The following is a 22,829-nucleotide window of genomic DNA, read 5'->3' on the forward strand; positions in this document are numbered from 1 at the left end:
TCAAGATAGTATTGTTTTCATTGTAAAATAAAGTGCAACAGTGTTTTGTTTTTAACTTAGTGTCTCTCAAAATTAATGATTAATATTGGCACATCAAGGGACACAGGTGGCGCTGTGGTCTAAACCACTGAGCCTCTTGGGCTTACCGATCAGAAGATCGGCAGTTTGAATCCCCATGATGGGGTGAGCTCCTGTTGCTCTGTCGCAGCTCCTGCCAACAGCAGTTCGAAAGCACGCCAAAAAGTGCAAGTAGATAAATAGGTACTGCTTCGGCAGGAAGGTAAACGACATTTCTGTGTGCTGCTCTGGTTTGCCAGAAGCGGCTTAGGCATGCTGACCACATGACTCGGAAGCTGTTTGCGGACAAATGCCGGCTCCCTTGGCCAATAAAGCGAGACGAGCACTGCGACCCCAGAGTCGTCTGTGACTGGACTTAACGGTCAGGGATCCCTTTACCTTTACCTATGATTAAAATATTATTATGTCTCAATGAAAGCCGTTCTAAAAACATATCTTTAATACATTTTGGTAGCTGTTTTGTATTTTGTTTTTGTTTCAGCTGAGAAGTGCATCACAAAATTCAGAGGGGTTCAGCATCTGACTCAGAAAACATTTCCATCTATATATTAGTCTGGGAGGTGCAAATTAAATTGGTTAATTTAAAAATACTGACCATTCCTAGTACTGAATATCCATATATTTCCGCTGTTTCCTATTCTCCATACCAATCATACCCTGTCGTATAAAGATGTGATGACAACCTTTAGAAATTTGTCTTCTTCCTGTTCCTTTCCTCACTTATTTAATTAAAGTACTTCGGGGGGGGGATTAATGAATACAATCCCTGGCTTTCACCCATGAGAATATGAACCCTTTCAATGACTGCTAGCCTTGACACAGTTAAGAGCTAATCAGGATGTTTCTTTTGTGTTCACCTACCATAGATTTCGCTAAAATATGCAGCTAGCAGCAGTACAGTGAATGTCCTTCTAATTTTGAAGAGTGAAGTAGGTGAGCAGACCTGCCTAATTAATTCTCTCAAGGGATTCTGGATGAACCTGAGGTCTCTTTATTTTAATTCTCAGCTATGCACAAAAAGCATGAATTGACTAGAATATATTTGGAGAAAGTGTTGCATTTACTCTGCTCATTTATGTGATCCTTTCACATTTGAATGCAGTTTTGTACTGAAGCTCTTTTATGTAAGGTACAAAAATCGTTTGAAGAGCACACATGGCTTTTCATGGACACACACAAAATAATCAAACTATTACTAAGTCAGTGTACGGTAGGGGCTTCCTTTTCTTATATCTTGAGGACAGTTCACACAACCTGTTTTCCCCAGTGGGTGGAAAGAAAGTGATTACTGACAGGGGTGCCAACTTGAATAAAATATTGGGGGGGGATACGCTCCGCCCCACATAATCAATTGCATGACATGCCGCGCGCGCCCACACACACACACACACACACACAAATTGAATGACAATGGCTATCAGCTTAGGCAAGGCCTGGGCACTGCAAATATTTTATTGGGGAGAGGGACAAAGTGACCTTGACCCCTAAGAGTTGGCTCCTATGATTACTGATGAGTTTGAAACTCTCCACCTCATCCTGCCAACAGATTGCTTGCAGATCAGAAGCCCCTAATAATACAAGTGGCTCTGTATTTCAGTTCTTCCATAAAATGCCCCAGTCAGCTTCGTTTGCGGGAGAAACACAACCAAACTGACTAGAGAAATGCCCAGAGGTCCAAGAGGTATTACCATGGAGTATTTTTGATAGGTGTATAACAGGACCTTTGCCACACTGTTAACTCCTAGAGTCCCAAATTTGCTTCATCATTAATCTCTAAGGCTACAATGCCAACCCTTGTTTACACTAGGGAGATTTGAATTGAGCCAAAAAAGCCAAATCATGGCTTACGTAGTTATGGGGCAAAAGAAAAGCAGCCCAAATTCATATTCTGTGGCCCTTGCACACTTGCTTGTCCATGGTTAGCCATGCTTTGCATGCAAACTGGGCCACCATATTAACCTGAAATAAGGAGCACCTTTAGGTGTCAAGCTCCAGATTGTCATGACTTGGGAAAAGTAAGTATAGTCTTCATCTCCCAGATGTAGTTTCCTGCATAGCATGTCTTGCCAGTATTCCTGGAAAAAAATATTTTTGTTGCCTTCAATCCCTACTTTCTTGGGTATCATGATCTGCCCAGTCCATCTTGATGTACCCATTTTCAGTTCCTATCAAAGTTATAGTTAAGATATATTTATTTATTCAGCCTTCCTTTCCTCATTTTGTGCTTTTGAAGGCATGGTGCTGTGTCTGAACTTGGTAAACAAAATTGTTTTCTTCACTCTGAGTGCAGCGTAGTCCTTTTAAGGAATCCTGCTGTACTTGGATGAAATAACTGTGTCCTCTTGTCACTTGAGTTAATGAATGAGCAGGGATGCATCAAAGTCAAGTCAAGAAATCAGAAATGAGGAAACTGTGCAACTGTACAAAGCAGGAGCAAATTCCTTTCCTTAGATTTGTGTTCCCCTCACCCCACACTTTCTCTATAGCTCTGGGAAAAGGAAAGCGGTATTGTATTCAGCACATAAGTAGAACGAAGGAAAGTGACTGCACAGAATGAATAGCAGACTCTATATATGTAAAAATGCAATGGAATATTGATATAGTTAAATATATTCTGGTATATATGATGTTCTGCTTAGTTGCTGTGGGTTTAATGTACTTCTTCAAAGCTCATGCAGAAGCTATTTGGTTTCTCAGAGATAACAGTGATTTATTTTTGGAAATTCTGTTAATGTGCCTGCTTAATAGTACCGAGAAGTGTACTGGGAAATATAAAGGGTGGAGAAGCATTGAATCCTGAATCCTGTTTTGACAAGACCGAAGAATTATCACTTGTGACTGTTAGAAATTGAAGTTAGGTGAAGTAGATTTACCTGTTATGAATGCTGTCTCAGTTTCAATAATTAATTAACACTGGATGTGTTCCTTCCATGATCCGCAGTTAAGGTGTTAACTTTCGTAACCTGTATATAACCAAAGTTACAAAGAGTATTGGTGTTTCTTTTATAAAATGGAGTCAAATTTATAAAAACGGGAGTCTATTTTCATGGATATTTTTGCCCCTGGCTTGAAAGAGCACCCCCATCTTAGGAGACATGAAGGGGTGATACACTGAAATCTGATAGGCTATGTGGCTATGTGGCACTGTTATGTTCTAATCAAAACTATGGTACTGATCAGCAGAGGGAGGAAACATAGTGGCTATAAAAACATCAGCAAAAATGGGTAAGGCACAGGTGGAGATTTTTCCTCACATCCTCCCCAGAAGTATTTCATGTTCCCCAAGCACAACTGTAGCCTGAGAACATTTGGCACAACCCTAAATATTTTGTACACATTCCTCTTGACTTCAGAATGGAAATTAAGCACACCCCAGCCCAGTAACCCCACAGCAGAACAGCTGGTAAACAAGCACAAGACCAGGTTTGGGGAACCTTTGACTTCCAGATGTTGAACTACAGCTCCCATAATCTCAGGCCACTGGCCACCATGCTTGCTAGGGCTGGTGGAAACTGGAGGGCCAAATGTTTATTTGATTTATTATATTTCTATGCCTTTTTTTTCATTCCAAGTGGCTTACAAACAGTAAATAACAATAACATGATAGAACTTAATAAAGCATCACAAATGCAGCATAAATCACATAGAATAATTAAGAGATCATCAGTGAAACAATTATAGTCTATAAAACACTTTTAACAAAGCAACAGCTAAAAAATAATAAGGTAAACATCACAAGTAAAGCACAAGTCATATTATATGATTAAACAAATCAATGCAGCATTTATAATCTATAAAAGAATAGCGGCAACATTAACAAAACAGCAACCAGAAGATAAACCAAGCACTGTTAAATTCATACACACACTCTCCACAACCCCATAACTCATAATCTTTCACTCTATTCTGCTCATTAAAATACTCGCGCACAGAATGCCTATGGCTCTCTTCTGAAGGTTCCTAGGGCTGGAGGTGGCACAGCCCAGGTGGAAAAAGCCATTACCCATGTCAAACAGAGTCTCTCCCCCCTCATGGTTCTTTCTCTGGAAACCGCTCCCTTAGGAAGGTTCCTAGGGCTGCAGGGTGGGGCAAGGTAGGTGGAAAAAGCCATTACCTGCTGGCCAACACAGAGTCTGTTACCCCTCACAACCGTTCCTTGCACTAGACATGCCACTTTATATCTTCTTCTTCTTCTTCTTCTTCTTCTTCTTCTTCTTCTTCTTCTTCTTCAACTTACCATTCTAAAAGCAGATCTCAGATAGGGAAGTATGTGATTTATAATAAAGCATCCCTTCAAAGTTCTGACAATAACACATCTCTCACTCTTATGGAGTTTTTAAAATGGGATCACGGCCATGTTAACGGCTTTGCAGAAAGGGATCATGGCTCTGTTAAAGCAACTGAATATTTGAAACAGTCCTCAGAATCAAGGCACAAACACTGCAACTTTAAAACCATTTGGTGTGCTGTATGCTATTGACTTTAGCATCTGACTTTGAACTTTAGAGTCTAAAGCATGTCACTTGAACGTACCAGCCACAGATGCCTATGTAGGACTGTTCACAATATATGTTTCCACAATGTGATTATATTGATCCTTTTGCTTTGTGGGAGGTGCTTATTCCTTTTACTGACAGAAAGGCTTTAGAGCCGACAAAATTCACTCATTCAACTATTTGTGGAGCTCTAAATCTCTAGAGAATGGGGGGGAAACACTTTTGACAAATTAAATGCCATTTTCTTTTGTTGTGGTACTATACTTTCTTCAATAAATATAGTTTCATTTATTTAAGAACAGGATATCTGCTCTCACATTCTGAGCTTGTTGTTACTAGTGAAATGCTAGCATATATTGTGACAGCTCTGCCTATAGGATTTTTGGCAAGTTAATCTTGACAAATCCATATTATCTTCATTGTTGCAGTTTACTCTTCCTGTCATGTTTGGTTTTCCCCCCTCACATTTTAACTGTATTTTACCCAGTGTATCTGGACAGAAGAAAAATGGGCCAAGCCAGCACAGTGCCATAAGTTGCTGGCAAAGACCGTATCTTAATTTCCACACAGCTATATTAAGGAAATGGGAGACCCAGAGACTTTTCAGAGGTGACTTGGAAAGCCTGGGGTAGTCATTCATCACTGAGAAGAAAAGCTCCCACTAAGCAAGTTAGGCAGCCTCCTGAGTATACTGCGAACAGAGACCATTTTAAACAAAATCCATTAGATAAAGGTTTGTTGTTGTAGAGGAGAAGCCGGGGAAAGTAGTGTATTTCTTCATTGCTTGAGTAAAATGGGATTACCAAGCAGGGCTCAAATATGTTCAAACCCTGGAAGTCCTGTGTCAGAATCTAAAACGGCACTGACCTCAATCTGATGGAGTAACTGAATCCATGTGCATTGGATTTTTTGAAAGCCTCAGGCATGCTGATGCTGCTTGGCATGCTCATCTTGTCAAGAGAATTCAGTCCCTTCATATAGAAGGGATCTGTGGGGCCATGGCTCCTAATGATGTGGACATCTGAGGAGTACAAACATTGGCCTGTAGGCCTGGGTTCTGGAATCAGGAAAACCAACCTGTCTGGCTGCCTACATGCCCATATTTCCTCACCTCAGACAACCGTGTGAATGCATGGGCAGTGTGAATGGGACCAGGAAGACCTGTGCATTCTATACACTTCCTCTCTTGGTGCTTCAAGGTATTGTGCCCTGTTCCTCAAACCCTGCCTCCAGCAGAGTTCTGGGGCCTCCTATTGCCTCTTGCGGTCATGTGGTAGTAAAGAGTTGCCCTCCTGCACTGCTAAGGGTTCTAAGGGGGAATCCTCAAAAGAAAAACCAGCATCCTTCAAAAAATTACTGGGCTACAATACATATTATTCCTGACCATGGCCATTCTGGCTGGGATTGATGGAAGTTGGAGTCCAACACCATTTGAAGATCCACAGGTTCCCCATCCCTGGTTTCATCTTACTGTATTAAGGTTTGATTGGTCTATAATATTTGTATAACCATCTGTTTAAATTATGTTGATCTGTCTTTAAATTGTTATTGAATTGCCATGAAATGTTGCTATATTTTATTATGCAATGTTCTTTTTCTAATGGTATGAGCCTCTTTAAATCCAGCAAAGAGTTTGCCATGTGTGATGAATGCACTCCATAATATAGAAACATGTGCCTTTGTTATATGGTATGTGGATTTTGCATGATTTATCAATCAGACATGTCTTTCTTGTAGGAAATCATCTTCTGCAAAGCATCCTTTATTATTTCTGCTTGGAACAGAAACTATCGCTTCTTGATTCCACAATATGTTTTTGCAGCATATTGTCAACAATATGACCTTTTGGGGAAGTTAAAAATTGTTTTCACACTTCCAGCACTGCCTTCGTTAGCTTGACAGAAATATGTTTACAGTATAAAAATTCATTCTAAGGTGTTACAAATCACCCATTGTTGTTGTTGTTTCATTGTATTCCTTCATTAGCTGTGTATCTCCAGGAGGGAGGAAATGTAGAAAGTGGAATTTTGCTTTAAACAATGGAATCTGTATTCTGTCATGCTTTCCATCTCCCAAGAAAGGTATCTGAGAACTTACTTGTCTGTTTTTATTTATCTTGCCAGTGAAGTGTATTGATGAGAAGAAACAAGGTCCAATGGTGTTAAAACAAGACATGAAATATTGATTAATTCATTTTTTTAAATTCCTTTTTGCTCCCAAGTATAGCCGTTTTAAGATGCTACTGTCAATATAGTACTTTCTAATAAACCTTCGCTATCAGAAGAATCCTCTATCTTCATAGTACTTTGGTAAATGACTATTATCCTTCCAAATTGGGAGCTTTAAAAAGCTCAAGGTAGCATCTTTTTACTGCTAAGAGAGGAAGCTGGTTAGAGAGAGCACAGCTAGATGCTGTTGCGTCTGACAGGAACTGTTCCTCCTGCTCTCTCCAGAATTTGGTTGAGAACTGTGAGTAGTTAGCAGTAAGTATTCTAGGTGGCTGGAGGCAATGCTTTTCATAGTGGCTGGAGAAACTCAGCAGACAAATAAAGAGAAGGGTTAAAATAATGGTACAAAGCTGACAGTTGCAAGAGGCAAGAAACTGTTCTGCTTCGGTGTGGCTTTATTAGTGCATTGGAGTGAAGGACAGTTACAGACTCATCTCTAGCAGGTGTTCTTGGAACAAAATCCCACAGTGTTAAATAGGACTTCATAGTGAGTGTAGCATTTTAGCCTGAATAAATCTCAAAGTGCAGAGAATGAAGAAACAGCAGTGGTTTCATTAAGGAGGAAAGAAAGAGCTTGACACTTAGGGTGTGTGTAGAGTTTGAATGGATCTTGAGTCCTGAGCTGAAGCAAGGTGCCTCAAAGAGATTTGGGTCTTATCAGCGGCGAAGTAGGATCTGTAAAAGGAAATACAAATCGAAGCATGGGTCCTAAAAGACCTTCATGGCACCTCAACAGTCCAGACTAAAAAAAAAAAAATGCTGCAGATAAGCATCTTCTAAAACTCAAAGTACTGTACTTTTCCATGTATCAGACAAGGTTTTTTTACTCTAAAACAAGGTCTAAAAACTTATACATGGGTAGTGGGTAGGTGTGACGGATGATTGGTTGCAGCCATGAGCTGCAGATTGTCATTGGTGTGTGATTGGTAGCTGTGGCAAATGCTGCTTTGTATTGGCTGATGTGTGTTAAATGGGTGTGTGATTGGTTGCTGCATCAATTGCTGTTGTTGATTTTCTTCTGCTGCATTAATTTGGCTTGTGATCTCCTTCCGCTATCTGCGATTGGGCAGACACATTTTGCAGATGTGAGTGATTGTTAGTGAGTGATGTTGAAGGTTGGGTTAGTGATTTACTTTAATTTCCCCTCCCCCAAAATACCTCAACAATGTTTGTCATTCCCCCCACCCCACCCCCATAAAAAAAAGCTCAACAACTTCAGTTCACCCTCCCCCCCAAAAAAACAACAACTCTTAATTTGGAGTCCCCCAAAATAGGGGGCCTTATACAAGGGGGCGTGTTATACATGGAAAAGTACGGTAATATCCCCAAGCTTGTCATTTAAGGAATGACACCCGGATGGAATGATAGGGGAAGGGAGATAGAGAACTGGAATCGGGAGAGGGCAGATGGGGTGCTCCAATCCCAACTTCCAGGTCCAATTTTGTAATTGGAATGGGTTTCAGTTCTCCTGCCCAAAAACAACCCTAAATATTTATAGACACTTGATAGGTACCCAGACCATAACTCCTGAAGCTATTTGCCTGAATTTGGCAAGTTTTATCCAATATGGAGGGCTAGTAGAAAGAGCGGGGAAAGATGTAGTCCCTTTTTTAAGAGACAATGAAGCACCTTTGCACAATGTTCTGACAACCTCCTATGGTCATAATATGAATTCAGGCATTCATCCATGCTGTTAATGATCAGGTACCTGGATCAGGATGCAGAAGTATTTTGGCAACATCCCATGTGGGGTTATAATAGCTCTCCTCAGGTATCCATTCATGTGATTCAAAATTAGAAGGAAGCCCGAAATTGGGGGGGTGTCTGCTGGCTCCATCCCTGCTGTCACGTCCCCACCAATCCCAAAACCAGTGTGTTGTGAAGGGAACATCTGTAGACAGGAACTGGCTGTATATACATAGGCTTCCTTCAGGATTTAGAACCCTGTACATCTGTTGTTCAAGTTTAAGAGAGAGAGAAAGAGAAGAAGCAACAATTTCATAGTAAGAAAAAGTGAAAGACCCAGTGAAAGGTCTTGGGAAACAGATGTAGATATGATCTCTTGCATGGGAAACCACAATGAACCTCATGTTACAGTTTGAATAGGTTTGGAATGGGGAGTCAAAAAAAGATCAAGCTAAGATTCCAGTATAACTAGAGAAGATATGATGCTCTGGGATTTTAGTCATCCCATGAATGACTTAGGTTTTTAGCAGCAAACCTAAGTTGTAACCATGTTTACATGTGACAGTAAGCTGAGACAGCCTTGCTACTCTTGATGACTATGTTGATAGGAATATGTGCTTATAATACATAAGTCTCCTGTATACATTACATTTTAGGTAGGGCTGATTACCTAAACACACAGCATGTGAATCATTCTTGAGCAGGCTTCCCCAACTTGGTTCCCTCCAGATGTTGGACTACAACTTCCTTTATCCCTGGTGTGGGTCTTTGGGAAGTTGTAGTACAAGGCATTTGGAGCACACCAGATTGAGGAAGACTAATCTTGGAGGGGGAAGCAGTTCTTGAGAAAGCAGGAGTTCAGCTATCCTGACAGTATGTAGCAGAATGAGTGAAGTGGAAACTGTGAATTTAAGTTAATTGTGGGGAAAGGGCTTCATCAGGGTCAAAGATGGCTACTTCCCAGAAGTTCCAAGTTCAAATATGTGTCATTTTAACGTTACTTGAAAGCACCTAAGTGTAAAGGTCACACTCTGGTGCTACACATTTGTTTCTTAAAGTTGTAAATAATTTTTCTACATTATCCTACATTAATTTCCAGATTTCAGAAATGCATATAGTCAAATCTTAGGTATGCTTTTTTGCAAAAATAAGTCCAACTATGCAGAATGGAACTTGCTCTCAGGTGAGTGTACATAAAACCACAGCTTTAGTGTATAGCATTTCTTTTGCAGGCTAACCCAGAGAATCCAAGCCTGCTGGAGTGGGAGGACAACGATAAATAACTCGAAATAATTACATATTTTTGTCAGTTTGTCAAGTTGCTGAATGTCTTTTGTGCCAGATAACGGATGATATGTCTTTGAGAAAGTGTTAGCAATTCCTCAATGTGGTCTGCTGTGTGTTGTGTCTTTTACAGAATCCAGTCAGGATCCTATCTCAGTACTGGTTGGTTTACCTTAATTCTGGCTATGGATGCTTGCTACAGAATACATGTCTATGGGATGATAAATGACACCTACTGCAAGTAAGATCACAGGAAATTATTTTCATGCATCTACAATTCTGATGCCTTGTCAAAATTTCACAATTCATTTTAATGCCATAAATCCAAGAAATTGATTAGGCAGGCATCCCCCCACAGCGGTCTGTATTGACATGGCACTTTATTGTCAGTGTATTTAGTCCCCATATGCCATGTGGTATTGATTAAATAAAAGCATTTACAAAAGTTTAATGTCAAATGTCATGAAGAAGTTTTACAATGAAAGACTTTCTGCCAAATCAGAATGAAGCCGGGGACACGGGGACACATTTCTGTTAGCTTCTTACAGCTCCTGTGCAGTGAGAGTGTACAGTATAAGAAGCAAAAATCTATCCTCTCTTGGAATTGAGTAAACTACTGCAAATAATTTGAAGTGATTCACCCTGATACAGGTCAGGAGATCCACCTGCACAAGCAGCTGCTGGATCAGAAACCGCAGGCATGAATTAGATGTGCATTAAAATGCACATTGAAATGTACAAGTGCACAGCAGAGGGTGTTCCTGTCTGCGTTGCATTACTTTCAGCTGCATTTGATAAACATTCTCACACAGCTAGTTATCAATAAGTAAATACCTTTTTATGTGCAACTAATAATTATAATTAATTATAAATATAATAGAGGAAAATTGGAGTGATTATGGATTCAATAATAATAATAATAACAACAACAACAATAATAATAATAACAATAATAATAATAATAGAAAATTAGTTAGACACACTAGACAGGCACACTAACTATTCTTACTATAAAGGATGCAGACCTGGCCAGGATGGCTTTCCTTTTATGGCTTTCCTTGTCTCGGCTTGACAAGGTATGTGAGCCTCACCTGAGCCTTCTCCAGCTGAGGAATCACACACCTCCTCCCCGAGCTAACGAGCCCCACCTGGGCTGTGGATCCTTGCCTGCCTTCCCTCCGAACTGGCAGCTGTAAGTTCTGGAATCCTGAGGGCAGGCAGTGATATGTCCTATTTTGCCACTTAGGGCAAAACAGGAAGTGCCACCCTGCTCTGCCACACCACCACCACCAGTGGGGTACTCACCACCACTGCACCATCTGCCGGTGGCGACTGCAGCTGTACCACCAGCTTTGTCACTTCCGCCGCTTGTGGAGAAGCACTGCTGGCATTGATCCCTGAAAGAGCTTGCGAGATCTCTCCCAAATCTCAAGACATTTTTGCTCTCCTAGACATTTTGCAAGACTTTGATGAGATCTCACAAGATCTTCCAGGAAATCAGCACCTATCCTGGCACCACTTCTCGGCCAGGATGCAGGCCTGGTGTCAGGATGCTGTCAGCTCCTGACTGGTTGCCCAGGAAAGTACAAAGACAAGGAAGAGTTTCTTTCCATCCTTTTTTATTTCAGGCTTTACATAGAGAGGCTATAGAACCCAGCCTCTTGGATAATGGCTTTATCCCAAGTGAATCTCCACCTCCTGTCTCTCCCACTTCCTCATTCATCACTTCTACATGTGCTGCTATGTGCTCTTTGCTCTCCTACTTTTAAGACTTGCCGGGTTTTGGGAGATGGAGGGTCTGGAATGCTTTCTAATGACCACATTTCAGCCAGCTGCTGCTGCTCCTTTCCTATTATTTCCCAATTTTTCCCTTCAGCCTCTGAGCTGCCACCTCCCTCAAACCCCTGTTGTAAAACTATACTGACTTCCTCTTCCTCCTTCCTGGGAGTGTCAGGATGGGGAGGCAGTCTTCACCATTCCTCTTCTGCCCAGTCCCTGACAGGAAGGAATGACATTTTCCCATCCTTCTAAGATCTGCTCAGCAAAGCTATTTATTCTCCTATATATGCAGATGATGGAGTTCTAATTTCACAGGCATGGTTGGGTCTTGAGCTGTTACTGATTGAATTTGCTGATTACTGTAAAAAAGAAAAAAGAATCCTTAACTATCAAACATTCAAAATCCAAAATTATGGTATTCTTCAAGAAGGAGATGAAAATCTTCTGTGTCCTGGATAATCATGGATTTGATCAAATTGATTTGTATAAATGTTGTTTCAGCTGGGGAACCCAGGGAACACTGGCAAAGGCCAAAGCAGAGCAGTCTGGGAGTGCAATGGTTTGTTTCCTTTGTACAAAGGGTAGAATATTTATCCTAATGGCAATTTGTATTTGTTTAAAGCAAAATTGTATCCCAGGTTCTTTTTGGAACAACTATTTGGTTTCCATGTTTTAAAATCTCTCCAGAAGGTCTTTCTTCTATTTATATAGAAACCAAATTGTTTTTCGATGTTACTCTAAATTTAGAAGCTGGATTAAATTCTTTGAGCAGCCTGACTTAGACATATTCCATTCACTTTTGACGTACGTAATTGGGCTTTCCTCCCCACCCCCTCAAAAAACCCTTGATGAATATATCTGTATTTCCAAACACTTGTTTGCTGCATTTATATTTTATGTGTTCTGGTCAGGAGTCAGTTAAGGCTGTTTTGTTTTCTGAGGCAAAGGACACTATGCTCCCGTTCCTGTTTTGATGTCCTTCCTTTCCCCTTGATTTCCTGTTGCCATTGATGTTCTGCTTTACTTTATTGAAATAAATTCACTGGAAATATGTTTTTAAAAATGCTCCCGTCCCAATCTGAGGGTCACAGGCTAGTTCAGGAGCTGCATCATAGACCTGTGTGGCACACACTACTCTCAGAAGTTTTATGACATTCAAACAGTATATAGGTTTTGTTAAATAATAAAAAAAACCTCCAGAAGACGGGAATGGCTGAAGGTTCAGGAAGAGTAACCAGTGCTGTTGTCCTCAGTATCTGCTGCTTGAGGTGATTGCCTCACTTTCTCTAATGATAGGGCTGGCCCTAGTTCTGGTGTGCATATGAAATATTGTAGGTATGATGAACTTAATGAATAAATCAGCCCTGTGACTATGTAAGTAGGTTGCAGGCTTAAACTTTATTATTAATATCCATTCATACTGTGCTCTGCATGTTCCAAATGTGATCTCCTTCTTTTGTCCAGAAGCTTTTACTGTGACTTTTATTTAATGTATACAGATGTGTTTATGGTAGATTTATTTACATGACCAAGAAAATATATTTCATTGACTTCTGTGTTTTGTCTTTGTTCCAGGTCAGAAGGCTTTAGGAAAGTTCCTTATCACTATTATGAGCCTGGAAGAGATGAATGTGATGAGTACTTTCTGCATGAAAATGCACCCTATGGAGGTCACAGGTTTATCACAGAAAAAAAAGTGTTTGCTGACTGGGCTAAGAGGCGCACGATAACATTTACACATCCTAACTGGACATTGTCATGATGCTGGTTCTCACAGTCTTCCCTTAAGGAGCATAATGTTCCATTCAAGGCATGCCACAGTTTACAGTGATATTTTCAACTTACTTGACTTCCACAACTTTAGTGGCATGGAAGAAACAAGATGTCCCCACCATTTAACAAGTGGGGTGAAACTTATCCATCTATGAAAGACATGCAAGATGCTTATTCTATCTCTTAGGGTTGGGATAGAATAACGCACTTTGTTTTTAAACTGGACTTTATTTTTATTTTTTTTAAAATCAAGATGGTAACAGTTTGGTTTTAATATAATAATGTTCTTAAGGAAGGAAATACACAAACCCATGCAGTCCCACTATCCTGGCTGTTTGTGGATAAATGATATAAATACTTGAATTTAGATTGTGAATTAGAGTTTTCATTACCAAGAGAACCTTCTTGTCTTAGGCGCAGATTGTTAAGGGACAGCTGCGTATGTGTTTGTTGTTAAAAAAATATACGCGTGGCTACAAATTCACATTATATGAGAAAATTAGAGATGGGTTAAGAAAGATTCCTGAACTCCAATTAGTTTCTACACATGGGGATTTTGTATGTCTGAAGCCCAGGAGTACTTCATATGCTGTGAATGACAACCTGCTACAACAGCAGTTCAACAATCCAGGCTTTCTGGACATTGCCTCAGATTTTCCTGGCATGCATCAACACAGCTATTTTCTGCTCTAAAAAATACTCTGTAGACGTGGACAGCACATTTCATTAGGGTGTGCACCCAGGAATTTATTGAATACATATTCATACTCCATCATAAAGGATATTAATTTTATACATCAAATGAACTAAAACATAACTAAACTCTTTTATTTTAATTAGCAACTAAAATATCATTTATTTATTTAGCTGTAGTGATAGTCAGGTGTATACAAAGATACAGTCAGTTTTATTTTTCTTTATATTTAATTACACAACCAAAATTGACCAAAACAGATTAAGGGTGCTTCATCTTCCTGTCTTAGAGAGCGAGATGCTTCTCACCATGAGTTATGGACTTAAATTCCTCAACCACATCATTCTAATTAACTGAAAAGCAGCCCTTCACTCCCACAGATATCTCTACACAAAAGGTGACAAGTGGAGCTCGGGTGGAGACAGAGCTATGAGACAGAAGAAGGCTAGGATGTCCAAATTCCTACCTTACTACCACTACAGGAGCCAATCATCTCATCACTGCTTCTAGGGGCAGACTCAGGCAGAAGCTGCAATTCCACCCCAGATCCATTCCAACTTTTTATTCTGCCTATGTCTCTCTGTCCCCTTCCCTTCCCTTTCTTTCCCTTCCACCTTTGTCTCTCTCCCACCACTCTTCCCCACAGGTCCTGGCCACTGAGGGAGCTGTGTTGCCACTTCGTTCTCTTCCCTCCACACCACAATTCCGGTTTTTTAAAAAGCAACGACAAGAACAATGTTAGGGTGTGCCTAGGCACACCCAGCACACCCAGTGTGCATGTCTGCAGTATGTACACTCCCTTTTTGGAGCAGAACTTATATAGCTGTTGTTTGACATCTTAAGGAAGCTCCACAGACCTGCATGTGGAAATAGAAGCCTTGGAACCTCATACCTCTAAAATGGTTTTGGATAGCAAATCCTTTGTGGTCTTGAGCAGTTTAGCTCAACTCTCTGCCTCAAACTCTCCATGTTGAAAAATGGGGATAATACCTACCTCACAAGGCCATTGTGAAAATGAGTGTATGGGCTTTTGGTGATAGTTCATTTGAATGGCTTCTTCCTAGCCGTGGGAGCTTCATACACATTCCTCTGTGTTTTGTACTTTGAGGAACATTGAATCTGAAGTGTGAATCCATGCTAGGCAATGATGGCTGCATTTGGATGTCATAAAAAACAACAACCCAGGAGTAGACCTAGCCTTTTTTGGGACTGATGCAGTATGTGCTCATCTTGCCTCCTCTGGTGTGGCCAAAGAAGGAGTTTAGAAGCAATCACTTCAGATTTCAATTAACTACAGTTTAGTGTTACATCCAAACCCTAAACTTTGGCTAATGTTAACTATGTTTTGTTGAAACAAGCCAGCCTCATAATCTATGGGTTGAAGTTGGCTTCTTTTCAACAAACCATACTTGACAGTAGCCACAGTTTTACAGTTGCGTAAAGCACAACAAGCTTTGGTTAATCAAAAACAGAAGTGAAAACTTCCAAATTCCTTGTTGCTGGATTGCAGGAAGCAACAGAACCCAGAGGGGGGCTAGGCTCTCATTGCTTTCAGTTTATCATGATATCCAACCTCTAAATATCTTCATTCCTATTGCAACCACTCAGTGTGCATTGACTTCTTCTGAAGGTTCTTGTTCTCAGAAAACTATCCCTTTAATGGATGGAGCTCAGGAATGTTTTCTATTTGCCCATTTCTAATTGAAATACTACCCTGATTTATCTGTTTGTGTGAGGATCATACAAAAGTTAGATAGTTAGCTCAGCAAATTAGTTATGAGCCTATGTAACAGAGACAAATATTTAAAGCAGTGGAGGTAGATGAGACAGATAATGACTGCTAATCCAGTAACTGCTAATTCATAGTTTAATGCAAGTGGGAGGAGGAGTTCAATAGCTTATGCTTGCATTTCTGCTTAACCGCAGCTTGTCATGCCATCTGAACCAACAAACTGTCGTTCATGTAAACTATGGTTTAATTAAAACAGACTAACTTCAAATGGTGTTTCAACAAGCCATAGTTGACATTAACCATGGTTTAGGGTTTAGATGAAATACTAAAATTGAAGATAATGGGGATAGGAAGCAAAGACTTCCAGACATCTCTTGCAGTTAGTTCAGAAGCCTGAGGCTCCAAGCACAATCACATCACACTAAACTATGGTTTAGCATGGCTTTTGAATACTGTCAGTTAATCAAAGTTTGGATAATGAGGCTTCTACTGTACAATGTCTCCTTATAAAGCTATTTCCATTTACATCAGAAGAGGGGTTTTTTCATATAAAAAATCTGAAATAAGTCTTAAGATCCATACCATTTGAAAAGATTCCTGATAATAACTTGGGTATCAGAACAACACTGAACTAGTACTGCTAAAACTTGAAAAGAGGTTTATTGACCCTTATTCTTGTAGAACTGTCAAAAAGCCTAAGCATTGAAACCACCAGGCATTTTGTATTACTTTGCTGAATCATGAACAAGTGGTTGCAAAATCCTATTTTTTACATGTAAGTGTTTGTATAAGGATTGTTATTTCGTGTTGTATATTTGTATATAGAGGTCTATCTTTTATATGTCCACAGTATATATATGTTATCATTCCATCATCACCATTATTAAGTGCCACCTTCCTGCACTGGGGATTTTGTGCACATCATGCTGTTGTGTGGTTTTACACCTGGGTAGTTAGTTGTCTTCTGCCTTCGCAGCATACTAAAGACAAGCTCTCATTTCTCCCCAGGTAGATTCCCACTCAGCTCTAATAAATTACCTCAAGCCCTTGCTTTATTTGTGGGCTTGTAACTACCTCACGGTAAACACAACGAGTTTCTCTTGGTTCAGCAGTCAAGGGTTAGAACAGAATGTGTGCACAAACCTTGTCAGGAAAACATCATTCACCAGCAGTGCTCTTGAGTACTCCACGACTTCCTTGCCGCTCCTGATATTAGTCTCATTGCTTTTATTCCTTCTGTGACTGTGCCCTTGCTTGCCAGTTGTTAGAAATGTCTTCTACCTTTATTCATTGTACTTTGCTTTTTATTCTTTATACAGTTCAGCATATACAGGCAGAGCAGGATGAGGATGTTAGGAAACTGTGAGTAAATGCACCGTATAAACATATATTCCATTTTATACTAGTTTGGGGATATGGCTTCCCCTTCAGAATTACAGTTTGTTGAGGGTGCTAAGAATACTCTGCTTACCATCCTATCCATGTCCACAGTTTGGGATAACAAGATGACTGTTATACCACTTTTAAGTCTAAGGTAGATACTCCTTGAAATTAGTTGAATGTATCAAGACGAGTGGCTTCTCAACATACTAGTTGGGCATTTTAGTAAAACACAAGAGCAATCAATTAGTACCCCGTTTAAAAAAGTGCAGCTTTTTGTTGAACCATCCATCAATTGTGCTGTACAAAGTGCTTTGTTATCACTAGTTTCCTAGCATAGCATTTGGGTCAGATAGCAATCATCATAGAATTCAGCAGGGCCCATGTGTGACCTGTGGATTGTGGGTCTTTACAGTTGGTCATTGTCCTCAAGGGGTTTGGCAATATGCCCTAACCAGATTCTAAGGAACATCAAAGGTCATGTCACCACCACATCTAATTGTCATAATTATTTTATATTGTATTATTGTTCCTTTATCATGATTTGAATGGACATTTACCCAGTCAGTGAGAGGATACTTGAAGATAGACAGAGAACATGTTCTTATTTGCCTGTTTCTCTGACTTTAACCATTTCAAGATTGCCATTTGAGCTTAGATTTGGGAAGAGCATTGGGATGTCTTCACCATTACTTGTAATGCTGAGACAAACGATGACTTGACACGAACAAGTGTCAGGATACACAGAGATAAAATCATGACTGTTTTATTCCTCTCCCAGGCCTGCTGTACTACCTGGAACTAATGGTTTGGCTTAGCATTACGTATGAATCTAGTCTTGTGGTTGGTCTCAGTGCAGCTAAGGTTTGTTCTTGACTTACCACTCATAGTTTACTTGGGGGAGACAAACCACAAGCCTGGGTACACATGTAACATTCAGCCAAACCATAGCTTAGCACCAGGTAGCATAGCATCAGTAGGACAAGGGGAGAAGGCTGCCACTTTTGCTATGTTCACACATGCATTTGCTTGTTCATGCTTAGCTGTGGTTTGGCTCAATGTTGTGTGCAAACCAGGCCAGAAATACTTGTTAGGTCTGATATTTCTACCCATGATTTTTTTCCTCCTAAACTTTCTAATTTACAAGAAGCCACAGCACCTGTAATCTAAAGTGTCCATAATCATATTAACAGTGAGCAACATAATCCAAGCTCCATTGATTTAAGCAGAATTGATTTCCAAGTAAGCTTTTGGAATGAAGATGGGCTCAAATAAGCCCCAATGCCCTGAAGCATCAGCTCCAGCCTTCCCATGTTGAGTAAAAGTGCTCTGCTCTGATTAACATGGGATCTTGGCTCCTTTTAATCTAAAGTCATATGCCATCTGCTTCATACACAAATGAGGCCAATATCTCCCACTTTTCTTTGAGATACATTTGCAGGAAATGGCAAGGCTGCCCAGGGAAGGATAGCTGCATGATTAGCATGAAATGGAGTCAACCAGTCACCTTGAAAAACATGTATATGCAACCATACAGCAATTACCACTCCAGGTACTGTTTCCTATTTATTTAGCACTGTGTTGGGGAAAGTGAACCAACTCTAGGGCAAATTGGACAGAGATGAAAGGAGTTTTTAGGCCTTCATGAAAACCTATCAAGGCTGAGACAGGAAGTAAACAGAGTCTAGCTATTTATTCATCAAGGCATTCTGTATGGCGTTCAGAAGTCACTTTAGCTTTGTATCCTGCAAGAAATGAAAGATCAGAAAAAGCCGGAGCTGTTGAAAATGCAACATTTCCAGCTCTGAAGCAAATAAGTGGGGGGTTGGACCTTTATAAAAGTCGATATCTGTTGTATGTAGCAATGTTGAAGGACACCTTTTACTTGATTTGTGGGCAGACAGACATGAAAATTTATCCAGTGCTATAAGCTTGAGAACACTCAACCAGAACCTTGTTTTTAGCATCAATAGCATTCTGTTTATGAGGTACTAACAGAAAGTATTTTTGACGGGGGGGGGGGTGCTGGTTTTATAAAGCTCCTTTGATATTTATCTTCTTAGGGATATACACATTTATAATTCATGGAAGGGTCCCCCCCCATCTTTAAAGGCCATTTCTCTTTGATGAGCACCATCTCCTCCCATTACTTGCTTTCTAGCCTTCCTGCATATATTCAGGCCACAATCAAACACAAGTTGAAATAAATAGGCTTAAGTTTGCTGAGTTCTCTACCGGATTGTGGCTCAAGTAAATAAAGTATCAGTGGGATTCTGAACACACTTACTTAGGAGGAGCAGTGCAATCCTATGCAGTCCCTAGTAAGTGTGTTTAGGATTGCAACCCCATTCCCATTGAATTCAGCAGAATTTATTTTTGAGTAGACATGGAAATGATTGCAACTGCATATTGACTAGGGATGGGGAAGCTGTAGCCCCCCCAGATGTTGTACTACAGCTGCCATCATCCTTTACCATTGGCTGTGCTGTCAAGGGCTGATAAGAATTGGGAATCCAACAACCATTGGAGGGCTACAGTTTCCCCTTCCCTGACATAGATACTACTGTAATAAACCATTTCTTCCCTGAAATATAGTGTTACTTGTATACTATCACAGTACTTTTTGAATCACTTTTTCTTGAGCAACCAGGGAAGCCTTCACATGATAATATTCTTATATGCAGTGCTATTTTTCTAGAAACAGAGGTGCCGGAACTCACCATGAATGCCTCTCTTATTCTCTTCTAATGGCAATGGCGCCCACCTGAGAGATGCCAAACCCAAGTTCCAGTTGGGGGGAAAGCCCTGATTGTAGGCCTTCTGCAGACTGAGTTGGAATGACAAGAATGCAGCAGGAGTCAAAATAACGCTAATTCTCAAGCCTTTCTGATCAGTCCATTGCAAAATGGACTATTTATATAAATGTATATAAAGTTTCCTATTTGATTCCTGTAGTGTTCAGGCATTAAAAAAAAAAATTCTGGCCCAGGTTAGGGATGCAGGTACATCCTTTGGTCACTGGTAAGGGCTGCCCCCCCCCAAAAAAAACCCTTAAGGTGATCACAAAGTGCCCGCTAGCACCATCTCTTCTTCCTCACCCTACCCCAAACCTCAAAAACTTACCTTTAGGGCAAGAGGATGCTAAGGTGGTCAGACAGCGGTGGGCACCCCAAGGACACAGTGGAGTATCTTTCCCTGCCAAGGGTTGGTGTGGGACTTCAAGTTGCAGAATCCTCAGTGAGGAAATGATGCTATTTGCATAATTTCTAATAAGGAAAAGGAAACGACATGAACAGAATGATTTCCCCATGTTCCTTAGGATTCTGGGACTAGTACTCCGGGTTCTATTCCTAGTGGGGGGGAATGCTTTGGTAGGTTTCTGGGAGTGCCTGTCGCCTCTTGAAATGAGGTGATTTCTTCACATGCCCCTTAGTGTCAAGGAGGCAGCTTTGACTAAAGTTCTTTCTGTTAAACTATTCCTCATTCTTGGTGCCTTTTCTCGGATCTAGAACCATCACACCTCTACTGCTTTATCCTTCCCTTGTCCCAAACAGAAGTTCTTCAGCTTCAGAGCAGAGTAAAACGGCTGATTTGGGGACCAAGGTAGCTCACAAGAGCAATGCTTGGAATGCTCACAAACACTTAAGAGTTGGGGTTGCAGTATGCTTGTGGCAAACAGGTCATAATGGCTCCAGCACAGGTCTTCGTCAAAAGAAGGTGTGTCTGTGATATATTTACATAGTCATAGAACAAAGACATTCACATGAATAGGAGAAGAGTTGATCATTAACATGGGGGTGGGCTACATGGGGTCAGGCATAACCAAGGAGATAAGGTGGATTTCATTGAATTGCTTTACTGACATTGGCTGCAGTCCTGTGCACACTTATATGGCAGTAAGTGCCATTGAACTGAGAGGGCCTTACTTCTGAGTAGACATGTTTAGGACCTCTAGCCACACTACATGATAGGTATTTTCCACTCATTAGATTCCAGGGTTCATTGCTCCCCCCCCCCCCGCATATTTTTGCTTGCTAGCAATTATGTGTTTGTTTGTATATATTATATATGCAACCCAGTGTGTTTTTTCTTTTAAAAAACAGTGCTAATGTGCATTGCTAACAGAAATTATTTACAAGTCTCAATTATGTTCCTACATGTCTTTGAAGTTTGCTTGTGCTGACAGATGTGAGCATAACAGATTCCCCTCTAGAGTTTAGAGTCACTGTTACCGTCGGCATTTTAAAATGTACTTTTGACATTTTGCCATTTCTCTGTTTTCTTACTGTAAGTTATTTTGTCTTTCATTTTCCATTTTGAATTCTTATGTATTTGGGGGAGGGAGTATTTCATGGGGAAATGTGCCTGGGGATATTTTAAAGCTTAAACAATAAATGTATACAGGGTTTTTTCCCCTTCCATATTTTCTCTCTCTCTTTCTTATTGTCAGTAACAGTATGCAGATGTTATTATTTGTTCCATCAGTGTTAATATACAAAACATCTTCCAAAAGAACTGGATTGCTGTACTTGATTGAACTTAAAGGTGCTTCTACATGTTACCTTTATTGTATCATGTCCACCTGATGGTGGGGGACCTATTGATCTCCGGATGTTGCTGGAGTTCATCTTGCATAATCCCACAGCTTCCATCCATTTAAGCAGAGCTAACATAAGTTCAAACATTCACTCATGCATCAAGTTTATAACTGATTACATGAAACCTAGTAATACTATAGGAATAATAGAAGCATCACTGGCATCAGTCCCGGATTTAGGGGGGTGCAGGTGATTCTCCTGCACAGGGCACCAAGCCGAGGGAGCGCATAATAATAATAACAACAACAACAACAACAACAACAAAACCCACATTTATCTGAGAAGTTCCATAAAAAGCAACTGAATTATTGTGGAAATAATAAATATTTAGGTGGTGAGCACCAAATCTTGTCCTTGTTCAGGGCACCATATTTACCAAAGTCTGTCCCTAGTGCCATGAATACATGAGTATTTCAGGCTTATTATACAAAATAATATCAGGCAACAGTTCTTTCCTAAACCACAGAAAGATACAAGATAACTGTTTACAACTTGCTCCAGTTCAATACAAACCACTTTTGGGTTATCAAAGCTCTGAGGATCCTTCAATCTATATCCTGCCAAGGGATTTGTTAAGAATATATGTTGCTTTTCCAAAGTTTTTCTTTCATTTCTCTTCAGGGTCATTAGGGTCTGAGTGGGAATGAATACTAATAGGACAATATAGTCTTCTGGGTAAATTACATGCTCCTTGTTTTCATGCTGATCAGATAGTTCAATACGGTTTTCTCAGTCTACATTCCTTCTGTATATAGCACCAGAATAAACATCAAGCCATGTCTTGCCTTATGGATCCACCTGCTATTTATGTAACAAATTTTAATTACGGAAATTATTTCATGCTGTTGGGGGGGGAGGCAACCCTTTACAAACATGTGCAGTGGTTCCTAGGCATGCATAATGGAAAGCATCTTTTTAAAGCCCTTTTATAAAATGTTGGTTTTTGAACATTTTTGTGCTATTCAGGAGTCTAGCTACATTTTCTCTTCTCATCCTGCAAACTGTTTAATGAAGAATATACACACTTCCAAACGACAGCATTCATCTGCTTTATTGAAGGTATGTTTCTGGCTGACCACAGAAGTCTTCAGGCTTAACATG

At 40.2% G+C, this 22,829-nt stretch overlaps 2 protein-coding genes across 8 annotated transcripts in view; both read left to right on the top strand.

Moving 5' to 3' along the window:
• ST6GALNAC3 (ST6 N-acetylgalactosaminide alpha-2,6-sialyltransferase 3) overlaps positions 1-21,549 on the top strand; it is a 267,781-nt gene extending 246,232 nt beyond the window's left edge. For 3 of the 7 annotated variants that reach the window (XM_083743134.1, XM_083743131.1, XM_083743135.1), the window contains 2 exons: positions 9,906-10,013; positions 13,127-21,549. In XM_083743134.1, the coding sequence (XP_083599260.1) occupies positions 9,906-10,013; positions 13,127-13,313 (295 nt within the window). In that variant the 3' untranslated portion in view covers positions 13,314-21,549. The remainder of the gene's footprint in view (positions 1-9,905; positions 10,014-13,126) is intronic. The other 4 variants (XR_014565334.1, XM_083743132.1, XR_014565335.1 and 1 more) reach the window with 4 other exon arrangements.
• The window catches only part of ST6GALNAC5 (ST6 N-acetylgalactosaminide alpha-2,6-sialyltransferase 5), a 139,784-nt gene continuing 135,545 nt past the window's right edge, over positions 18,591-22,829 (top strand). The window contains exon 1 of the mRNA XM_083743103.1: positions 18,591-18,682. Within this exon, the coding sequence (XP_083599229.1) occupies positions 18,620-18,682 (63 nt within the window). The 5' untranslated portion in view covers positions 18,591-18,619. The remainder of the gene's footprint in view (positions 18,683-22,829) is intronic.

Source organism: Podarcis gaigeae, assembly GCF_964106915.1.
Source record: "Podarcis gaigeae genome assembly, chromosome: 6".
Lineage (NCBI taxonomy): Eukaryota > Metazoa > Chordata > Lepidosauria > Squamata > Lacertidae > Podarcis > Podarcis gaigeae.